This window comes from Eptesicus fuscus, chromosome 12 (genome assembly GCF_027574615.1).
Source record: "Eptesicus fuscus isolate TK198812 chromosome 12, DD_ASM_mEF_20220401, whole genome shotgun sequence".
NCBI classification, from domain to species: domain Eukaryota; kingdom Metazoa; phylum Chordata; class Mammalia; order Chiroptera; family Vespertilionidae; genus Eptesicus; species Eptesicus fuscus.
In genome coordinates, this window is record NC_072484.1 from 65,873,116 (window position 1) to 65,894,718 (window position 21,603).

The 21,603-nt window shown below is 42.7% G+C and overlaps 1 protein-coding gene across 1 annotated transcript in view; it reads left to right on the forward strand.

Moving 5' to 3' along the window:
- The window catches only part of RAB7A (RAB7A, member RAS oncogene family), a 42,291-nt gene extending 21,258 nt beyond the window's left edge, over positions 1–21,033 (forward strand). Inside the window, exons 2-6 of the mRNA XM_008159314.3 lie at positions 4,818–4,878; positions 7,290–7,416; positions 13,490–13,708; positions 15,509–15,637; positions 19,556–21,033. Of these exons, the coding sequence (XP_008157536.1) occupies positions 4,826–4,878; positions 7,290–7,416; positions 13,490–13,708; positions 15,509–15,637; positions 19,556–19,651 (624 nt within the window). The 5' untranslated portion in view covers positions 4,818–4,825 and the 3' untranslated portion in view covers positions 19,652–21,033. The remainder of the gene's footprint in view (positions 1–4,817; positions 4,879–7,289; positions 7,417–13,489; positions 13,709–15,508; positions 15,638–19,555) is intronic.
- The last annotated feature ends 570 nt before the right edge of the window (positions 21,034–21,603 follow it).

Genomic DNA, 21,603 nt, shown 5'->3' on the forward strand with positions numbered 1-21,603 from the left:
ACCAGCTGCAACATTCCCTTAAGACAAAGTCTAGCTCAGCTGGTGTGGCTCAGGGTTGAGTGTCAGCCTATGAACCAGGAGGTCACGGTTCAATTCCCAGTCAAAGCACATGCCAGGGTTGCATGCTCGATCCCCAGTGGGGGTTGTGCAGGAGGCGGCCTATCAGTGAAGTCTCTCCCTCTCCCTTCCTCTCAAATAAATAAAAAGATATATATTTTTAAAAAGACAAAGACTAATTTAAAACAATTCTATAAAGACAGAGAGAGGTAAGGAAACTGCAGAAGAAAAGTTTGAAGCCAGCAGAGGTTAATCAGTGAGGTTTAAGAAAAGAAGCCATTTTCATAACATAGAAGTACAAGGTGAAGCAGCAAGTGTTGATGTAGAAGCTGCAGCAAGTTATCCAGAAGATCTAGCTAAAATAATGAAGGTGGCTACACGAAACAGATTTTCACTGCAGATGAAACAGTCTTATATTGGAAGAAGATACCATCTAGGACCTTCATAGCAAGAGGAGAGTCAGTGCCTCAAAGGACAGCCTGACTGTTGTTGGGGGTTAATGCAGCTAATGACATAAATTTGAAGCCAGTGCCCACTTAAACTTGCAAAAATCCTAGGGCCCTTAAGAATTATGCTGAATCTGCTCTGCCTGTCTTCTATAAATGGAACAAAAAAACCTGGATGACAGCACATCTGTTTGCAACATAGTTTACTGAATATTTTAAGCCCAGTGTTGAGACCTACTGTTCCGAAAAGGATTGCTTTCTAAACATTACTGCTCATTGACAATGCAGCTGGTCACCCAAGAGATGTATGAGATTAATGTTGTTTTCATGTCTGCTAACATATCATCCATTCTGCAGCACATGGACCAAGGAGTAATTTTAACTTTCAAGTCTTAGATAGTGATTCTTCTGGTGGATATGAGCAGAGTAAATTGAATACCTTCTGGAAAGGAGTCACCATTCTAGATTTCATTAAGAACATTCATGATTCATGAGAAGAGTCAAAATATCAACATTAACCGGAATTTGGAAGAAGCTGATTCCAACCCTTATGGATGACTTTGAGGGGTTCAAGACCCCACCCAGTCCAGGAAGTAACTGTAAATGTGGTAGAAACAGCAAGAGAGCTAGAATTACATTGGAGTCTGAAGATGGGCCTGATTCTGCAATCTCATGATAAGACTTGAATGGATGAGGAGTTGCTTCTTATGGATCAGCAAGGAAAGTGGTCTCTTGAGATGGAATATACTCTTGGTGAAGATGCCGTGGAGAGTGTTGAAATGACAACAAAGGGTTTTGAATATTACATACACTTAGTTGATAAAGCAGTGGCAGGGTTTCAGAGGACTGACTCCAATTTTGAAAGAAGTTCTACTGTGGATAAAATACTACCAAACACCATCGCATGCTACAGAGAAACCATGAAAGGAAGAGTCAATCGGGGACCCTTTCCCCCTCCCCACGTGAGAATCCGTTCTGTGGGAATCTTTCCCTCTCCACACGTGGGAGTCTGTACTTGTTCCACCTTTACTATAAGAAAAAAGGGCGGGGGGGAAGGGAGTCAATCAATGCAGCAAATTTTATTACTGTCCTCTTTTAAGAAATTGCCACAGCTACCCCAGCCTTCAGCAACTGCCACCCTGATCAGTTGTCAGCCATCAACATTGAGGCAAGACCTTCCATCAGCAAAAAGATAATGATTCACTGAAGGCTCAAATGTTGATTTTTTTTTTTAGCAATAAAACATTTTTAATTAAGGTATATACATTATTTTTAGACATAATGTTATTGCACACTTCTAGACTACAGTATATTGAGAACAACTTTTATATTTATTGGGAAACAAAAAACTTGGTGTGACTCCCTTTATTGCGATATTTGCTGTATTGTGATATGCAATATTCTGATGTATTCTGTTAGGAGAAACAAAAAAAACAACACCTAGTTATAGTGGAAGCCTAGAGTAAATGGGCTTCGCACAACTCCCCCTCATCTTACACTACCTTCTAACTAGCACAAGTGGGAGCTTTGTAGACAAATACTGGGGATCTTCATAGACCAGCCATGGGTATGAGGCTTTGGGCACTGAGACAGCTTGAACCTCGAGGTGTGGGTAATGGGGCCTGGTTTAAGTGCATAGTAAATTGCCTCTAGTCTAGTCCCGTTCCCACATTGTTTCTGAAGCCACGGAAAATGCCACTTTTCAATAGCATAGTGCTTGTTATCTAATCATGTTTGTGGAGCTGTGGTCAGGTCTAATATTTCCTTTCAGTTTGTGGTCTTTGATATAGTATCACCTGTTGAAAGAGAACAGTTGACAATCAAGCTTCTGGAAACAGCAGAGTGTAGCTTAAATACCTTGCCTATTCTCTATGACATACTGGTTCTCTCATTACCTTTGTAATTTATTCATCTCTGTATTTTGCACACATTAAAATGATAGCAGTCAACATTTATTAGCCACTATATTTTAGTCACTGTCCTGTGCATTTTACTCATTCAGGCCTCACATCATCCTTAGGACATAAAAACCATTATTCCTATAGAGATATTACGTGACTTGCCTAAGGTCACACAGGTAATAACAGGTAGCAAAGCCGAGATAAAAATTTCAGTAGTCTGGGATCAGAATTTCATGCTTAAGTCACTCCCACTGCAGGTAGAACTATCAGCCTCATCCTTAAGGAAGCTAGGTGGTTAAAGATGAAACTAAAGAAAAGCTTTTCTGAGACCATTCTTGACTGTTTTGTTTTCCCAAGCTATAGAGGAATAGCACCTGGCTGTTTTGGACCTACTTCCTTACCTGTTGGTTTATGTAGAAACACTTATTTTTCCCAGCTCTGCTGAAGGCCGGAGTAGGATGTCACTGTGTTACTCATAGTCTCCTGGGTATTTCATTGTCTATTGAGGATAATGGACCGAAGCTAGGGATTCTCAGAAGGAGTAAGATGGCATTTTTTAGGGCACTCACATTCAGTGTTGAGTTCCGGATTCTAGAGGTGAACACAGGACATACTTGAGATTCCAGCTGAGGAGCAGTGCTCCTCTAACCGTCTGTAGATAAGTTGCTCATGCTTAGGACTCCTACTTTTCTGAAAGTCACTGAGTCATGCTCTGGGGACTGAGAGGTAATTAAGACAGGAGCCCTTTCTTGATAAATAAAATAGGATATGGTGTGATCAGTTGTGGAAGAGGGTTAAGCAAAGATTACCTATCTGGTGGAGGGTATAGGAGGGCTGCCTTTTTCTGGAAAAGTTGGTTCCAAGAGCCTCAAAGTCAAGTATTATTCACGCACTCCTACTTGATAATAATTCTCTAATTGGCACTGGAGGTACAGTGGGGAATAAAACTGCCTTCAAGGAGATTATTAAAAGAGGGAGAAGACAGACAAAATGATACATAAAAATGTCAAGTCGCCCTACCCAGTTTCTCAGTGTTTAGAGCATTGGCCTTCGGACTGAAGGGTTGCAGATTGGATTTCTGTCAAGAGCACATAGCCCGGTTGCAGGCTCAGTTCCAGTGATTGGGGCGCATGCAGGTGCAAGCACAACCAGTTAATGTGTCTCTCTCACATCGATGTTTCTGTCTCTCAACCACCCTTTCATTCTCTAAAAAAAAAAAAAAATCAGTGGGAAAATATCCTCAGGTGAGGATTAACAAACAGAAAAAAGTCAAGTAGTGGTAATGCTCTGAAGAAAAATAAGGCAGAATAAAGGAATAGAAAGCAAATAGGGGAGAGTGTGCTACTTTAGATAAAGAGATCATCTCTCAGAGGAAGGGATATCTGAGCAGACACCGGAAGGAAGTAGGATGTAGCTGAGTAAGTTGGAACATTAATCCAGTGATTTCCAACGCATTATCTGAAATATGCAATACCTGACTATTTAGTCAGGGGCACTGCCCACTTTTCCCTTAGATTTTTATTGCCAAACAAGTGTTCCCGTTGCAGGAAAAATCCTGCAATAGGATTTCCTGCTGCACTCTACCCCGCCTCCGCTCCGCCCTTGTCGCCCGCCCCGCCTTCTCCGCCAGCCCGCCTGCGTTTCCCTTCGCCCCTGGCCCCGCCTCCGACCTTGTCACCCGCCTCACCTTCTCCTCCAGCCCGCCTGCGTTTCCCTTCGCCCCCGGCCCTGACTTCGCTCCTCCCTTCTCCTCCCCTCCACCCCCCCCCCCGCCCCCCGGCTTGCTTGCTTCTTCGAAGCTTTACTCCCTTCTGCAGCTCTTGGCTTCTTTCGACGCTGTCTTGGTATGCAAATAAGCCGCCATCTTTGTTGGGGTAATTTGCATACTCATCCTGATTGGTTGGTGGGCGTGGCTTAGGTGTAGCGAAGGTGTGGTCAATTTGCATATTTGTCTATTATTAGATTAGATGAAAATATGACAATGGCCAACACAACGATAGCAATCTGGTGTGAATGAATAAAAATTACACCTATTTTTTGTCAGATCAGCAAAAAAATATATTTTTTGGTGTGCCGCAGAATTTTAGTGATTAGTTTATGTGCACCATGAGATGAAAAAGGTTGTAAATTGCTGCATTAATCCAAATTGATCCCACATCCAAGCGGGACAGTTCATTCTCAGACTACTCCCCAGGGGCAGGATGACCCTGCCATGTGCCTTTGCCTAACTTTGGGGTCCAGAGTTCTAATGACTGATACTGCTCTCTATAATAGTCCCTAGATAGTAGGGGAAATGGCCAGTAGAAGGGCTGAGGGCACAGTTCTCCTGGGGCACTTAGGTGTTTGTGCCAAGGAAAGTGGTTCACCTTGGTGTTTCCATTCACTTACAGTGCTTTCTTCTTTCTTCTTTTAGTTTGAAGGATGACCTCTAGGAAGAAAGTGTTGCTGAAGGTTATCATCCTGGGAGATTCAGGGTAAGTGTTTCTCCTAAATTTGACCTAACAAATTGTCTTGGATTTAAACTTCACTTCCTTGGAACCCATGCCCGCCATGCTGACATTGCCACTTCCTTCTCTAATTGCAGTGGCATTAGGGCCCTAGGTCTTCCTGCTATTTGGGGGCACCATAGAAATTGGAATTGTGGCTCGCGAGCCGCAGTTTGCCGACCACTGGACTAGGGACTTCTGTTTATGTAGATTTGTTGCTATTGGCATTGTGCCTACTAGATGTGGGCTTGGGGTATGTTGTGCAGTATCCTCCTACTGCTATGCCTGTTTCAGGATTTGAAAGAGCCTGGGACTAGGGAACTGGTTTCTGATCCAAGATCTGCCATTTAGTAACTGCTAAGATTCTGTGGGAGGTTTTTTAGACTTGGCTTCTAAAGTGACTTATGAAAGCTTAGACCTACTGGAGGCTATATTTTTAAAAAAATTAATAGTAATGAATACAGGTGTGCCTCCTTATCCCAATGATCCCTGCCCTTCCTTTAAAAAGGCAGCAATTTTTCTGCCCTGGCTGGTTTTTAATCACCTGAGTAGCCTTTTAAAAGTTAGCATTTGGCCCTGGCCAGATCACTCAGTTGGTTAGAGTGTCATCTCAACATGCCAAGGTTGCAGGTTGGATCCCCAGTCAGGGCACATACAAGAATTCATCTCTCTCTCTCTCCCTCTCCCTCTCCCTCTCCCTCCCTCTCCCTCTCCCTCTTCCTCTCTCTCTCTCTCTCTCTCTTTCCCCCCTCCCCCTTCTTTCCTCTTTCTCCCTCTCCCTCCTCCCCCCCTCCTCTTCCCTTCTCCCTCTCCCTCTCCCTCTCCCTCTCCCTCTCCCTCTCCCTCTCCCTCTCCCTCTCCCTCTCCCTCTCCCTCTCCCTCTCCCTCTCTCCCCCTCTCCCTCCCTCCCCCCTCCCTCTCCCCCCTCTCTCCTCTCTCTCTCTCTCTCTCTCTCTCTCTCTCTCTCCCTCTCTCCCTCCCTCCCTCCCTCTCTCTCTCTCTCTCTCTTTCTCTCTCTCTCTCTCTCCCCCTCCCTCTCCCTCTCTCTCTCTTTCTCTCTCTCTCCCCCTCTCCCTCCCTCCCCCCTCCCTCTTCCTCTCTCTCTCTCTCTCTCTCTTCCCCCCTCCCCCTTCTTTCCTCTTTCTCCCTCTCCCTCCTCCCCCCCTCCTCTTCCCTTCTCTCCCACTCACGCACATACACCCACTCTCCTGATGATTCTGGCGTGCTGTCAGGATTGAAAGGCACTGCTTTTAGTCCTGTGTTAATCAGACTTGCCTGAAAAGAAACACCAGGCCTTGGTTTCAAATGCTTCCTAGAACTTCTGATTCAAGTGGTCTGGGTTGGAGAATTGTGCCTTAGGCTGTGTCTGTATTTTCAGGTCATCTGCATATGAAAAGGAATGTGCTCCTTTGTGGGAAAGGAAGGTGATGTTATTGGCCATGAGGAAGGCTTTTTGCATTATATCCAGCCTGCCTGTCTAACCTCATCAGGAGAAAAATCTTACATGGCCTCTTGTTTAACTTTCTTATTGAAAAGCATGTCTGGAAGGAGAATACTTTGAGGTAGATTCTGGTATGGTGGAATATTGGTGCTTTTTCTGTTTTAGATTTGAAACTTTGAAGCAGCTGGTTGGCTGACTGTCCTGTGTATCTCTTGAATCCAGTGGCTGTCTCTTGCTATTATTTCTTGGACTGAATAACAACCATTAAATGGAGAGACACCCAAGACAGCAGAGATATTTTTGGAGTGTATTTGCTGGCATCCTTCCGGAAGGGAAAAAAAAAGTTCTACCTACTGAATTGTCTGTACCAAAACTTATAAGCAGTATCCTGGCCAGTGTGGCTTAGTTGATTGGAGCGTCATCCCATATACCAAAAGGTTGTAGGTTCGATTCCAGGTCAAGGCACGAACATAGGTTGCGGATTTGATCCCCGGTTGGGGTGTGTGCAGGAGACAGCCAATTCATGTTTCTCACATCGATGTTTCTTTCTCACCCTCCCCCCACCTCTCTCCCTTCCACTCTATAAAATCAATAAAATACATATACAGGGTGTCCCAAAATATATATATACACTTTGAATAACTATTAATTCTAATGGGTTAACTCTGAAAAGAAAGAAACATCAATTAAGCTATTAGCTGTTAGTGTATATACATTTTTTGGGGACACCCTGTATATATCAGCTTTTAACATGTGGCCCACATTTGTATCCTGTGTTTTTATCCCAGGAGAAAATACAAACTCAAATGAGTAATGCTGGGAATTTTGCTGTCTGCCCTGTGTGTGAGCTCAGTTTCCCGTTCTTCACACCAGCAGGTTCCTTCAAAGCTGCAAGTATCAGAATCAGCTTTGCTCCCTTCCTAGTTGATTTATACTTGTGGTTTTTCTCCAATTTCAGAGTTGGTAAGACATCACTCATGAACCAGTATGTGAACAAGAAATTCAGTAATCAGTACAAAGCCACAATAGGAGCAGACTTTCTGACAAAGGAGGTGATGGTGGATGACAGACTAGTTACAATGCAGGTAAGCACACGTCTCAACAAGCCTCTTTAGTTCATTGAATCTTAACCCTTTCTTCATGTTGAGACATTTCCCCTTCCTGTTCTTCAAATCCTATTGTTATATTCATGGATCATTTGCTACAGGTAGAATTGCCAGATAAAATACAAGACACCAAGCATGTTTCAAATATAGTGTGAGACATACTAAAAATTTAACTTGGACTTTCTGGGTTGTTTTGTTTGCTAAATTTAGCACAGGTCCCTACTTGTGTCTCCAAAATATCTAATTTTTTTCCTTTCTTACTATCCCTGCCTAGTGCTTTAGGCAGCAAAACAACAACAACAACAACGTTGTCTCCCGTCTAGGTTCTTGCAGCAGTCATTAAATAGTTTTCCTGTTTTTCTGATTATTTTAATTTGTCTTATCTATAGCTGCCAAAGTTATGTTTCTGTTAAGCCAATCTGTTTTGTTTGTTTGTTTGTTTGTTTCATGTATCAGCTTGATTTTTCAGGGGCTTCCCTTTCTACAGTTAGGATAAAATATAGATTCCTTATATGGGTTTTTGAAAGCCTTCACATTCTGGCTACAAAATATTCTTCACTCCTGCCAGTTCTTCAACTCATGTACACATGACTGTGCTTCCATTAAGGCCTCTTTGTCACATATACACCTTCACTGAAGTCTCCACCTTTTGTCCAGATGATGTCTTGAAACTTCTTCCTTCATAGAAGTTTCCTCTCCATATTATTAAAATGACATCCCTGGATGACTGAGTTTCTAGAGATTAAATACATTGTGTCCTAGCAAGCACCAGATTCACTGAAATGTTTGAATGATACAAGTTACAGGTATAAGTTTTTACATGTGTTGATCTTCAGCTGTGACATGCTCCCAGAGAGTAAGGATTTGATAATTTCTTTTTCTTTTTTAATATATTTTTTTTATTGAAGAGAGAGAGATAGAAACATCAATGATGAGAGAGAGTCATTGATCGGCTGCCTCCTGCATACCCCCTACTGGTGATTGAGTCCATAACCTGGGCCTGTGTCTTTGACCAGAATCAAACCTAGGACCCTTCAGTCTGCAGGCCAATGCTCTATCCACTGAGCCAAACTAGCTGGGGCAGGATTTGATACTTTCTTGACTCACATTCAGGACACAGTTATTCTACACTGAGTGGCCAGGTTATTATGATCTCTGAACGCATAGTAATCTGGCCACTCAGTGTACTTCTCTTGAGTACCTCATTTATTTGATATCAAAGATACTATAAACCATGCACCTGATCAGTTTTCCCCTTTGCACTGGCTGATAGAAAGCTCAGGGCAAATAGGTGGTTGATCTCCAGCAAAAGTCTAGAATACTTTTGGTACCCATTTGAGATACAAATACACTGAGTGGCCAGATTATTATGCGTTCAGAGATCATAATAATCTGGCCACTCAGTGTGGATCTTCCTTCCTCACCTCCCCCACACATGTACCTGGAGATGTTCAAAATATAACTCAGATTTAAAGAAGCCAAACTTGAGAAAAGACAATTTCCAGATTACAGGAAAGAAGAGGGAACTGAAAATTAGTGATAAGCTCAGGGGCTCCTGCTGTGGTGATTTGCACTTGTATAACAGGAACTTGAGTTGTATAAATTAGCAGAGACAGGAGTTGTGACTGTACAAGGTGGGGGAGCTAGAACTGAGAATCCCCTTGGAAACCTCTGCACCCACACACTTGTCTAGGACTTTGGAAAGATGTGAAAACAGAACCAAACACCTCGACCAAAGAAAGTGGCAAAGCTTGTGTGTGAAATATAGGCTTGGGGCTTTGCCTCCTTGTTGGAGAATCTCAGTCCCAGTATGCTCATATGTGTATTGAGTTTATACTCTGCACACAAATCTTTGGAAGAATTTAAAACAAATCCTATCACTGTGGGCAAAAACAAAGATGAGATTGCCCTGTAGGGACACTTATAAGCCATGGACAGAAGATGAGCTCATAGCCACATGAGGAAATAATATACCACAAAAAATGTTCACAATGACTAGAGACTTTTGAAAAAGGAATAGAAACCAAATGAAAGGAGATACTATAAAAAAAAATGGGGATATGGAAAACTTATAACATAGAAGTGAAAAAATAGTCATTGAAATAAACTAAATAAACAGTTAAACTGCAAGTTAAAGTAGCTGAAGAAAACAGTAAACTGTAAGAGCTAAGCAGACTGTCTCTAAAAAAACGCAAAACTGCAGAAAACCTTAAAGCAAAGTCATAAGAGCAAGTAGAGAGAAAAGGCAGAATACTTATAAAGGACCAATGGATGAGTTCTCAACAGCAACAGAAGGCAGAATGAAATGGAATACTTTTGGGGTGCTGGGGATAAAGTACCCCTGAAGATTTTACACACACGTGCTGCTTCCTGCACCAGGAGAAACAGACCTAGAGAACCAAGCTGTGGTATTGATAGTCTTGTGGACTGATTCAGAAGTCAGAGGCTAGCCCTTCAGGGCTGGGAGCCATTATACTAGAGCCACACACACTAGTAATCTGGGATCCTGGAGTGTTGGAGTAAACACCATCTGGAGAACCACAGGGCACTGAGTGGAGTCCAGAAAGAGTGGAACAGAGAACGTGTTCCTGAGAGGTGAACAAAAGGCCGGCCTTTGTGCTTCCCCTTCTCCCCCCCCCCCCCCCCTTGTGCTTTTGCAGCCAATTTAAAAGACTTAAAAGTAAATGAAAGCCATCGTCTTTGGACAAAGGCATCATCATCCTAGATCTTGAGGTATCCTCACATATTTTTCAGGAACTTTCAGCAGCTTACAATAAAAGATAATCCAATAAGAAAACAGGCAAGAAGAACAAGTGGAAATGGTGACTTCAGAGTGTTTTTATTTTCAAAGAATTAAGGCAATCTTACACATCTGCATAGAAAAAAACTAAAGTCATGTAGGCTAGTACAACTTCTGAAAATGAAATACAGTAACCAAAAATTTAAAATTCTGAGATTTTTAGTGGCAGATAAGATGAGGCCTGAAAGGAAGAATCGATGATTCTCTCTCATCATTGATATTTCTATCTCTCTCTCCGTCTCCCTTCCTCTCTGAAATCAATAAAAATACATTTTTGAGAAAATGGACATTAAAATGGCAGTGTTAGTATTTTTTACATTAGAGTAGTAGTTGTATTTTGAATGTAGAAATGTTTCAATTAAAATATTAAAAAATTTAAAAGATCACAACCATGCAACTTTTTTCTAAGTTTGATGTTAAATTAATTCTGGAAACTTGCTAGGAATAACTGCCCCTCCTCCCCCAACTTTTCAGCTTAAAAAAAAAATTCTTACTTTGCCTTCTTTGTGTATCTGGAATTCCAGATACCCATTTGCTTCCACCCAAGAGTTTTTACATAGTTCTCCTCTTGTGATTCTATCCTAAAGAAGCAATCTGAAATATAGAAAAGGCTTTTATGTTAATGTTTATTATTAAGTTACTTATAATATGGAAAATTGGCAACAATGTTTTTGTAAAAAACAGGAATGTAGTTATTCACTGAGTTTTCCTAGTTTTTGAGCAACAGTAAAGATGTGAGCTGTTGCTGGGGTGAACACTGGTGTTCTGCGGGCAGGGGAGTGATACGAGAGAGCTTGTAGAGGGAAGTGTGGTATAAAGTTTCAGCTACATAAAACCCTGCCATGTGGGTACTTAGAATAAGACATGAGCTAGTGAAGATGTTTTCTGGGTAGGTGCCAAGTGATTGATTTTTTTCTTTTGATTATCCAAATTACATAACGATGTTATTTCTCTAAGGAAAAATATTTTATTGTATTTGTCCAAGCCTAGATTTAAACTTTTTCTTCCCTATTTTCTCTTTTTAGGAGTAGTTGTCTCTTTCTACTTTCCTTATTCTCCCCCACTTTAGTCTCTTTTTATGAGAAAAGGCTCACTTTGTCACCCTAAGAGATATATATTCAGTGTAGAATGTTGAAAAAACAGAAAACCGCAAAGGCGAACATCACCAGCAGTCCCTGAACTGGTTATCTACTGTCAATTGAGATCCTATTTTGCCTACTGTGTATTTACTAAATGCTTATTGTATTGGGGGCAGGCAGGATTTAGTCTCCCCACCCTGCTGAGAGGCAGATAGAATAATTAGATTTGAATTTGTCTTTTATTGCCCTTTATCCTTATATGTAAGCCATCACCACATCATCATTTGAGTGGCTGCTTCCTTTACCCAGTCGTTTGAGCTGTGTGCCGCATAAGGACATTCATGACAGCCTCCCAACTCCATTCCCATAATCAGGGCCAACCTCTACGGCTGCTTGGACATGTCCTATTGTAGAACGGTTCTCCCAGAGTGAGTAGTGGATGTATTGGTTAGAGTTGCCTGGGAAGGGAGTGGGTTACCAGAGTCAGGCTCCCTGCTACCAGAGGTGTGTCCAAGAGTCTGGTCGACCATGTTGTCATGTACTGATTGTGGAAGGCCATGTACATTAGAGGAAAGGATGAGGTGGACTTCTCAGAGCTACCTTAACAGGAGTAACCTTTGGACTTCTGGGAATTATTATTCAACAGAAAGCTGAGATACGCTCCCTGCCCAGCACTGACACTGGTAACCAGAATAGCTCCTTCCAACCTGCCATTAGCCTGGTGTACTTTTGACCAATTTGTGAGAGAGAGTGGTCAGCCTATGTAGTCGTGTTGCTTTATTGAAGCTTCTTAAAGGTTTTAATGCTGCCATTTCCAGTCTTCCAGACAGTGTTTAAGTTATGGCTCTGCTCCTGTTTGCCACTGTCATCTGAGCCAGTTCCCAACAGTAAACCTACTGTCTAGAATTGCACAGTATGTTTTAGGACTCCATTTGGAGAGCATTTTAGGAGGTATTGGGTTTAGAACATCATGAGCTTTGTTTACCTTGGTAGTAATAAAGAAATGTTGATCCCATAATACTGCCTTGTCCTACTTCATTGCCATTATGCATATTTACATAGTCTAACCAAGCAGCCTACCTCATTTTATATAATGAGGCTTCTCCTACCTGGAGGGGAGCTTAGTCTGTGGCCTGGGTGTAGTTGGCATGTTCTCCAAGTGTTCAGGATCACAGGGAGGCAGGACTGCCTGCCTGAGAAGGGCTTCACAGAGGAGCTCAACCATCCTTTTGCAAAATCTGATTCTGGATATAAAACTGGAGTGGCCAAATCCATACTCCATTTGGTTCGAACCCCAGGCCTTTGGGGGAGTTGGCTGGTGATTTGGACATAAAGTTGGAATTTACTTGGGTTATGACGATGGTCCAAGTTTTCACGTTGTCCTAAGTGGTTTTCCTATAAACAGACTGTGGATCCAATAGTTGAAGACCCATGTCAACAGGAAGTAACTGCATGCTGCTTCTGACCGAGGCACTCTCCTAAACCAGGGGGCTGTTCCTCAGAACACTGTCATCTCTCTAGGCTGACCAGGTGGCCCTGTTAGAGATCTAGGTCAGCGAGAAATCCACCCTTGCTCTTGAACCTAGCATGGCAATGTATGATGAGCTGGTCACTAGTGTCTGGTGTTCTTTTGATTAAAAGCTAGCTTTCATCTGTTCTCTAGAATGTGTACTTGTTGTCTTTCCTTTATCTCTCTGTCAGGGTTTTTTCTTTGCTTTGATTTTTATTTGAGGTATAAATAAAACATAATAAATAAACAAGCTGTTGGGGTTTTTTTTTAGATAAACTATATGCAGTGAAATGCATAGATTTATATATACAATTTAGTGAGAAATCATCTCCCTATATTGACCCCCAGACAGTTCCCAGAATACATAAATGTTCATTTTTATAGTGTGAATTTTACTTAAATATCTACCAATGTGACTACCACCTGGATTAAGATAAAATTGTCTAGGGCCCCAGAGTTCACACTCAATGTCACCCCTTATAGACACACATACTCACGTTTACGCTATTTGCCTGGGTTGTTTTAGATACTCTGGTAGTGAAATCTGTTTCCTAAATTCTGAAGTCGCTTGTCTCTGGCTGGCTCTGTAATCCATCTCATATCCTCTGGCTTCCCTCACTCCTGGTGCTTCTACCCCAAGGAATAATGTTTTGTCTCTCACAGATCTGGGACACAGCAGGACAGGAACGGTTCCAGTCTCTTGGTGTGGCCTTCTATAGAGGTGCAGACTGCTGCGTTCTGGTATTTGACGTGACTGCCCCCAACACATTCAAAACCCTTGATAGTTGGAGAGATGAGTTTCTCATCCAGGCCAGTCCTCGGGATCCTGAAAACTTTCCTTTCGTGGTGTTGGGAAATAAGATTGACCTTGAAAACAGACAAGTAAGTGCTACAGATGGTGGGAATCATAAATGTGGAGGCTTATAAACCTACCCTCATGTAGGTTATGGCTATTGGATCATAGAAAAGACCATCTTTTAAAAGTGACAGCTAAGTTTGGGATGGCAGGTGCTGTTTTCAGCTTTGATTGGTATAATGCCACATGCCTCAAGGACCAGTACCCTGTATGTTTCTGTGCCCCCATGGGGGTGGGGGGGTGGAGGAAGGAATAGCTAATGAGTTACGTGCTCAGCCCTTGGAATGGGGTCTTGCTGTCTAACTTGGTAAAGGCATGCCATCCTGGCTTCCCTGTGGTGAAATAGGGACTGTGAAGTCTGCAATGGTGTTCCCTTCGAAGTCATGCCAGCAAAGCAGCAAGTTCATGCTGTGGTGCTGCCTGTACCGGCCACTCCTCTTGGTCTGCCCTAGGAAACAATTTGACTTGAGGCTATGTGGTATTTTGCAATTTGGTCTTTTGGATTTAATGACAGAATTCCCCTGGCAAGTGTTACTAACTGGTTAGAGCAGTGGTCGGCAAACCGCGGCTCGCAAGCCACATGTGGCTCTTTGGCCCCTTGAGTGATCTAACGCCACTTCTTCAAAATAGACTCGCCCAGGCCGAAAACCGACTTCTGCGCATGGGCCACGAAGTTTCAATCGCGCTGTACATGCGCGCCCACGCGTTGTATTTTGTGGAAGAGCCACACTCAAGGGACCAAAGAGCCGCATGTGGCTCACGAGCCGCAGTTTGCCAACCACTGGGTTAGAGCATCAACCTGCATACCAAAGGGCCTGTGCGGGAAGCAACCAATTGATGTGTCTCTCTCACATTGATGCTTCTCTCTCCCCTTCCTCCCTTCCACTCTGAAAATCAATGGAAAAAATATCCTCAGGTGAAGATTAACAAAAATAAATAAATAAAGTCAGAATTGAATTTAAAGCCTGGCTCATGCACTCTTTTTTTTCACCCTAAAGAGGCCCTGCCCTGCCTTTTTTTTTCTTTTTAATTGCTTTCAGAGAGGGAGAGGGAGAGAGAGATAGAAACATCAGTGATGAGAGAGAATCATTGATTGGCTGCCCTCTGCATGCTCCCCACCGAGAACCAAGCCTGAAACCTGGGCATGTGCCCTGACCGGGAATCATACTGCAATCTCCTGGTTCATAGGTCAACGCTCAACCACTGACCCATGCCAGCCAGGCTGCATTGTTAATTTGAAAGTATTTCCTCTCCTATGAGAGACACTTGCTTGTAAGGGACCATGTGAATTTGAAGGGTTCTGTGCTAAGCCCAGAATTTCTCTAGTATTTTCACGTGAGAGTGTGAGCTACCTTTAGACCAGGATGTGAGAGCCAAGAGTGTTGTTGAGAGCTGCAGAATTCTTTGGCACTTTGGTCTGTGGCACAGGTGACATAACATTAGCAGTTATGGGGAAGGGACTGCAAACCTTAAGACCAAGCTGTTAGGCATTTCCTGTGCTGGGACCTCTGAAGCCCCAGGAGAGACGATTCATTTCTTCCTGGGCTGGCTTCTTATTCCCTTCACAAGTTGCTTTTATGTGTAGCAAAGGGTCAAAAGCCATGGGTTGTAGACAAAGAACGGGCTTTGAATTTGAATCCTAGCTATACAATGCATAGCCAGCAGGTCTCTCTTCATCCCCTACCCACTGCACATCCTCATGCCTGAAGCCTGTTTCCTCACCTGTGCTACCTGTAGACTAGGGACGAGAATCCTCCCTGGGTAGGATTGAGTCAGTGCTGGCTGCTTCTAATATGAGCGCACATACCCCCTGCTTCCTCTTCCAGGTGGCCACGAAACGAGCACAGGCCTGGTGCTACAGCAAAAACAACATTCCCTACTTCGAGACCAGTGCCAAGGAGGCCATCAACGTGGAGCAGGCATTCCAGACGATTGCACGGAATGCACTTAAACAGGTGGGTCTCTGGCAGCTGTCTGGCTCCCTGTGGTGATGACTGGCCATTGATCCAGATCCTGTCTGGCTTCCTTATTCTTTTTTTTTTTTAATATATTTTATTGATTTTCTACAGAGAGGAAGGGAGAGGGACAGATAGATAGAAACATCGATGAGAGAGAAACATCGACCAGCTGCCTCCTGCACACCCCCCACCGGGGATGTGCCCGCAACCAATGTACATGCCCTTGACTGGAATCGAACCTGGGACCCTTCAGTCCGCAGGCCGACGCTCTATCCACTGAGCCAAACCGGTTTTGGCTGGCTTCCTTATTCTTAATCTTCTTTCCTAGCTGACTCTCTTTTCCAGGTAGCCAGGAAATGTTTATCTGGGAAGTAATGGCACATTCTGCTAAAGCTTCTAGAAATGCCACTTGTTCATGAATAACCTGAATGATGCAGGGCAGTGAGGACTTCAGCTGAGGCTACTCTTGTTTCAGCTGGGCATGTTCTCATTTTCTTCACATGCTAAGGAGATCAGGCCACTTGGAGGCCCCTGGTGGGATTACTCCTTCTGTTTATGGAGGGGATAAACTTGAATTTGAATCCCAGCTCTGTTCCCCATCATTAGTTCTAGTTGATCATTTATGAGCTTCCTTCTCCTCATCTGTAAAATGAGAATAGCAGGTTTGCACAATGGTTATACTGATTAAATGAGATGGGCTTACTTTTGTCATCAGAAAGGTTAACCAGAAGCTCTAGGAATTGTATTCCTTGAGTAAAAATTTTTCTGCATTTTCTTTCTTATGTTATTCACTCAACTATTCACAGATAAAATGGTATGTGTTGTCATGGGGGAGTTGAAGGTTTTTTTATTTTAGCAGCTTCATTAGGCCAGTAAGGCAAGTCATGAAGCATTGTCAGTCATGTGTGGTAGTCAGGCACTGATTGAGGGGTTGTCAGAGGTGAGGTGCACATCGGGCATGCAGAGAACATTTGAGGGAGCATGTAGTGGTTGTAAAGGGCCAGCGGGTTCTGCTTGCTCCAGGAAACTATAGATGGCAGTGGGTCTTAGCGGGATAGGGCATCTGGACCTGTGGGCAGGGAGAAATTTGGAATAAGTTGTTCCAAAGACTAGGGGCTGCATTGAGTGGGGACAGCCCTCTCCAACGAAGAATTGGTCCACCCAAAATGCCAGGAGACCCCACTGAGAAACACTGATACAACGGGAAGGACCTGACCAGGATGCAGGCTGCCTTTTTGTCTCCCTCTTTCCCCCTGCCTTTAACCCACTCTCACACTTAGATTAATAACCTATTGTGTTTTTCCTGATTGCATGCAAAACTAAATATGTATGAGAAATTGTTTTCCACTAGTTTCCTGTTGACTACCATCACTGTTGGAGTTTTTCTCTTTGAATATTGCTGTCTCTATAGCCTTACTATACTGCTTGTATTCTATAAACTAGCCTCTCAGGAGTGAGATTGTTAAATTTAAGAGATGATATCATTTAAGAGATGATTGGTATCATTTAAGAGATAATACCAGATTGCTTTCCCCAGGGTTAGTAATACTTTAGTTCCCACTAGCAATGCAAGTTTTCTTTTACCTCCTTGACAGCAGGTGGTAGGCATCATCTGTAACTCTGCTGACACTCTGCCAGTCTTGGGTTTTACAGGTAGCCAGTACAGCACTTACCTGGACACCTGTCCGTTCTCATGAGCTCTTTGTGAACTGAAATTAACTTTACCTGTATTGGAAGTAATTTTTCCCCCAACTCTGCTGTTTTTATATACTATATATAAAGTATAGTGTATGTATATAGATATGTATAGATATATACATCTCCTTTAGCCATAGGAAAAAAGTAATTTTTTAGTTAGGTATGTCATTTTAAATTTCTGGGTTTCCTATGTCTAGCTCACGTGTTTTCTTATTCAGGTGGAATTTATTTTGGCTTATGGCAAGAAACAGGGACTCACCTTTTTCTTTCAGAGGGATAGCCAGTTATCTCAAATATTAGTAGGTAGTTGTTAAATAAACCATTTTCCCCACTGTGTTGAAAAATTACCTGTTATATTAAATGTTCATATATATATTGGGATCTATTTCTGGTCTTCCCAGTCTGTTCTGGTAAGTTATTTGTTCTTGCCTGGACCAACTTGATTTGACTACCATTATAGTATGATCTGACCAAGTCTCCCCTCACAGTCCTGTTTATGTGTTGTTGTTTTTACTGGCAATTTTGGTACATTTTCCATTTAGACTAAGACTAAGAATTTTATTTTAGTTCCACCTTTTTCTTTCCTCACCCTTCCCGAAAATAAAAACTTACTGAGATTCTGATTGGAATTACATTATAGTTGTTGTATTAGTATCTTCTGGGGGCTATAACAAAATACAGACTGGGTAACTTAAACAACAAAATTTTATTTTCTCTCAATTCTGGAGGCCAAAAGACCATAATTAAGGTGCCAGAAAATTCTTTTTCTCTTCCTTTCTTGCAGACTGCCACCATCTCCCTTTGTCCTCACTTGGCCTTTCCTGTGTGAACATGCAGAGGGGTGGGAATAGTGGAGAGAGACAGAGAGAGCTCTGATGTCTCTTATAAAGGGCACATTATCTTGTCAGATCAGGGCCCCACCCTTAGGATTTCACTTTAACCTTAATTACTTTCTTTTAATCCAAATATGATCACATTGGGTGTTAGAACTTCAACATATTCATTTTGGAGGGATACAAACATTCAGTCCATAACAGCTATTATTTTAGGCCTTGTGTTATATCCTTCAGTAAGATTGTCTAATTTTTCAGATCCTTTGCCTTTCATTATTAAATGTATTCCCTTGTACTGGTGGGAATGTAAAATGGTGCAGCCACTTTGGAAAACCATTCCTGAAAAGTTAAATGTAAGATAACCATATGATCCAACAATTCCACTCCTAAGTATATACCCAAGAGAAATGAAAACAGGTTTACACAAAAACGTGTACACAGATGACGTTATTTATAATAGCCAAAGCGTGTGAATATCCCAAACAAACGTCCATCGCATGAAAGGTACAAAATAGGCAAATCTGTTAAGACAGAAAGTAGATAGGTGGTTGGCAAGGGTTAGGAATGTCAGATGGAGACAGGGCGCTCTCTCTCTCTCTCTTTTTTTTTTTTTACTTTAGCTATTGTGAATGGAGTAATTTTTCCAAGGGAACTTTTAATGAATAGAAACATCCGTGCTTCAATCTCTAGATCCTAGAACAGTTCCTGGCACACTGGTACTCAGTGCTTAAGTGACAAATTGTTTTCCTACACCAGGAAGTAGAAACCTGCTCCTCATTGGAAAAATGTTATTCAGCAAAAGTCCCACTAAACTGTCACAGGCCCTTCTTACCACAGATGGTGATAAAATTCATCCACAGCTGGTTTCTAAACATGCAGCATTTAGAAACATAACTCTCCTAAACCTTTGGAGATAAAAGAAAAGAGACCCCAAGTCCAGAAAAATGAGTGGCAAACAGAGAACTGGAGGAATGTTTGGAACCGAGAGCAGCTAGCACTTGGGTTTAGCTCACTGCTGCCTGTGGCGTTGCCCAAGTCCAGGCATCTTCTCTGTGTTGGTGACTGTGGACCACACTAAAGCACCTGTGAGCTGGCTGTGGTCTCCAAGCCACCAGATTGTGATCTGATGCAGGGCTTCTGTCCTGAGTGCCCAGTGCCAATTGCTGCTGTTCCTGTGAATTTCTCTGTTCACATTGTCCTGGAACTATCACAAAACCTTTCTTCCTCTTGCTTAGCTTTTGAGGGTTGGGTGCCTTCTGCCAGAGCCCTCCCTTCACTGCTAGGTCTGTCCCCACTCTCTACCCGCTGTGCCTAGGTGGAAATAGGCCGCAGGGATTCCCCAGTGCCCCGAGTAACCAACCTTTCTGTCTCTCTCTTTACCCAGGAAACGGAGGTGGAACTGTACAATGAATTTCCTGAACCCATCAAACTGGACAAGAACGACCGAGCCAAAGCCTCGGCAGAAAGCTGCAGTTGCTGAATGGGCAGTCCGAGCAGAGCACAGAGCCCTTCACAAACCAAGAACACACTTAGGCCTTCCAACACAAACTCCCCTCTCCTCTTTCAAACAAAACATATACAGTAATCTCATATCCAGCTGCCAAAAGAAACCCCACCAAACACACTCACCCCCTCCATACCACACACACACACACACACACACACACACACACACACACACACACACGAGACACAGCAGACAGACTCCAGCAGCCCAGGCCTGTGGTGGCTCCATCAGGGTCTGCCCCACCCACTGCATCCGCCCTCATGTGGCAACAGGATGGGCCAGCTGTAGAAATTGTTCTGGTGTAGAGTCGAATCAGAAGCCTATTCTTTTTGTCCACCAGGGAGAGAGAACTGTTTACAGTTAATCTGTGTCTAATTAGTTATCTTGATTTTTTTTAAAAAAACGGTCTTGTGATCTTTTTACCCATCCCCTCCCCCCTCTGTGAAGGCTATCACTTGGGAAGGCTGGTGCCCCATGCTTCATTACAGGCTCACACCCAGTCTGATCAGGCTGAGTTTTGTATGTATCTGTTAATGCTTGTTACTTTTAACTAATCAGATCTTTTTACAGTATCCATTTATTATGTAATGCTTCTTAGAAAAGAATCTTATAGTACATGTTAATATATGCAACCAATTAAAAATATATAAATTAGTGTAAGAAATTCTTGGATTATGTGTTTAAGTCCTGTAATGCAGGCATGTAAGATGGAGGGTTGAACCCTGTCTGGATTGCAGATTGTTAGCAACTCAGAATTCAGAAATCCAGCTAGAGGCAGTATTCTGTACAGTAGGCACAAGAATTATGTACGCCTTTTATCAAAGACTTAAGAGCCAAAAAGCTTTTCATCTCTCCAGGGGGAAACCTATCTAGTTCCCTTCTGTATCTAAATTTTCCAAAAGGTTGATTTGCATAATACAGTGGTGTGTGCAGTGGATAAATGACTGTTGTTAAAATTCTCATTCTTTTTTTCCCCCCCTGCTCCACACTTTGAAACTTCCCATTAGATCACCATCCTGCTTATATGAGGAAAAGGAAAATCCTAACAGATCTGTCCTAGTGATTTTACCTTTGTTCTAGAAGGCACTCCTTTCAGGGTTGTGGCATCCTTAGGTTAGCAAACCTTTTTCTCCTTTTCCCCACCGACTCCCCAGTATTGCCCGTTATTGCTTAACCTGTTTCTTTGGTATGGAACCCTGGCAGTTTTGCGCCCTCCCTAGGATCTGCCCCTGCATTGTAGCTTGCTTAACGAAGCACTTCCGTTTTTTCCAAAGGTCTACATTCTAGGGTGTGGGCCGAGTTCTTCTGTAAAGAGATGAACGTGATGCCAATAAAATGTAACAAGAGCAAAGTCATCTGCCTTTTCCCTGTCTTTTTTCCTTCTTCTAGACCATTGGCTCAGTAGACACCATGCTAGCTAGTCATAACCAATGCTTTTTTAAGCAGAAGAGCCCTCCATAACCAGGTACATGTGGCTCTTTGAGACAGAAAGGCCTTCTCATATCCAGTCCTGCCGTACCTATCCCTAGTTTGTTTGTTTTTTTTTTTGTTTTGTCTTTTTAATCATGGTATTGGGGGGAAGGGGTGCCTGAATAAAAAACATATTGGCCCTTTAGAGGAGCAGCCACAAACTGCTGGTGACCCGTGGACCAGGCACAGCCTGAGTGTAACTTAGCCTTTGTGTTGTATTGTGTTTTGTTTTTTAATTGGTGTACTTACTGGTCCTTAGATATTACATAGTTTTGGATTTCTGATTTTTCATAGATTTGGCAGTAGGGGCCCTGTATTCCAGCATATGTAAGCCACCAACTGCAACTGAAGAGAGGCCACCTAGAACCAGTTTTATAAAGTACAGCGTTTTGGTCAGTGGGTGAGTGTAGGTTTTGCAGAATTGCCCTGTTTACATAGCTCTTGGATTCTACTTT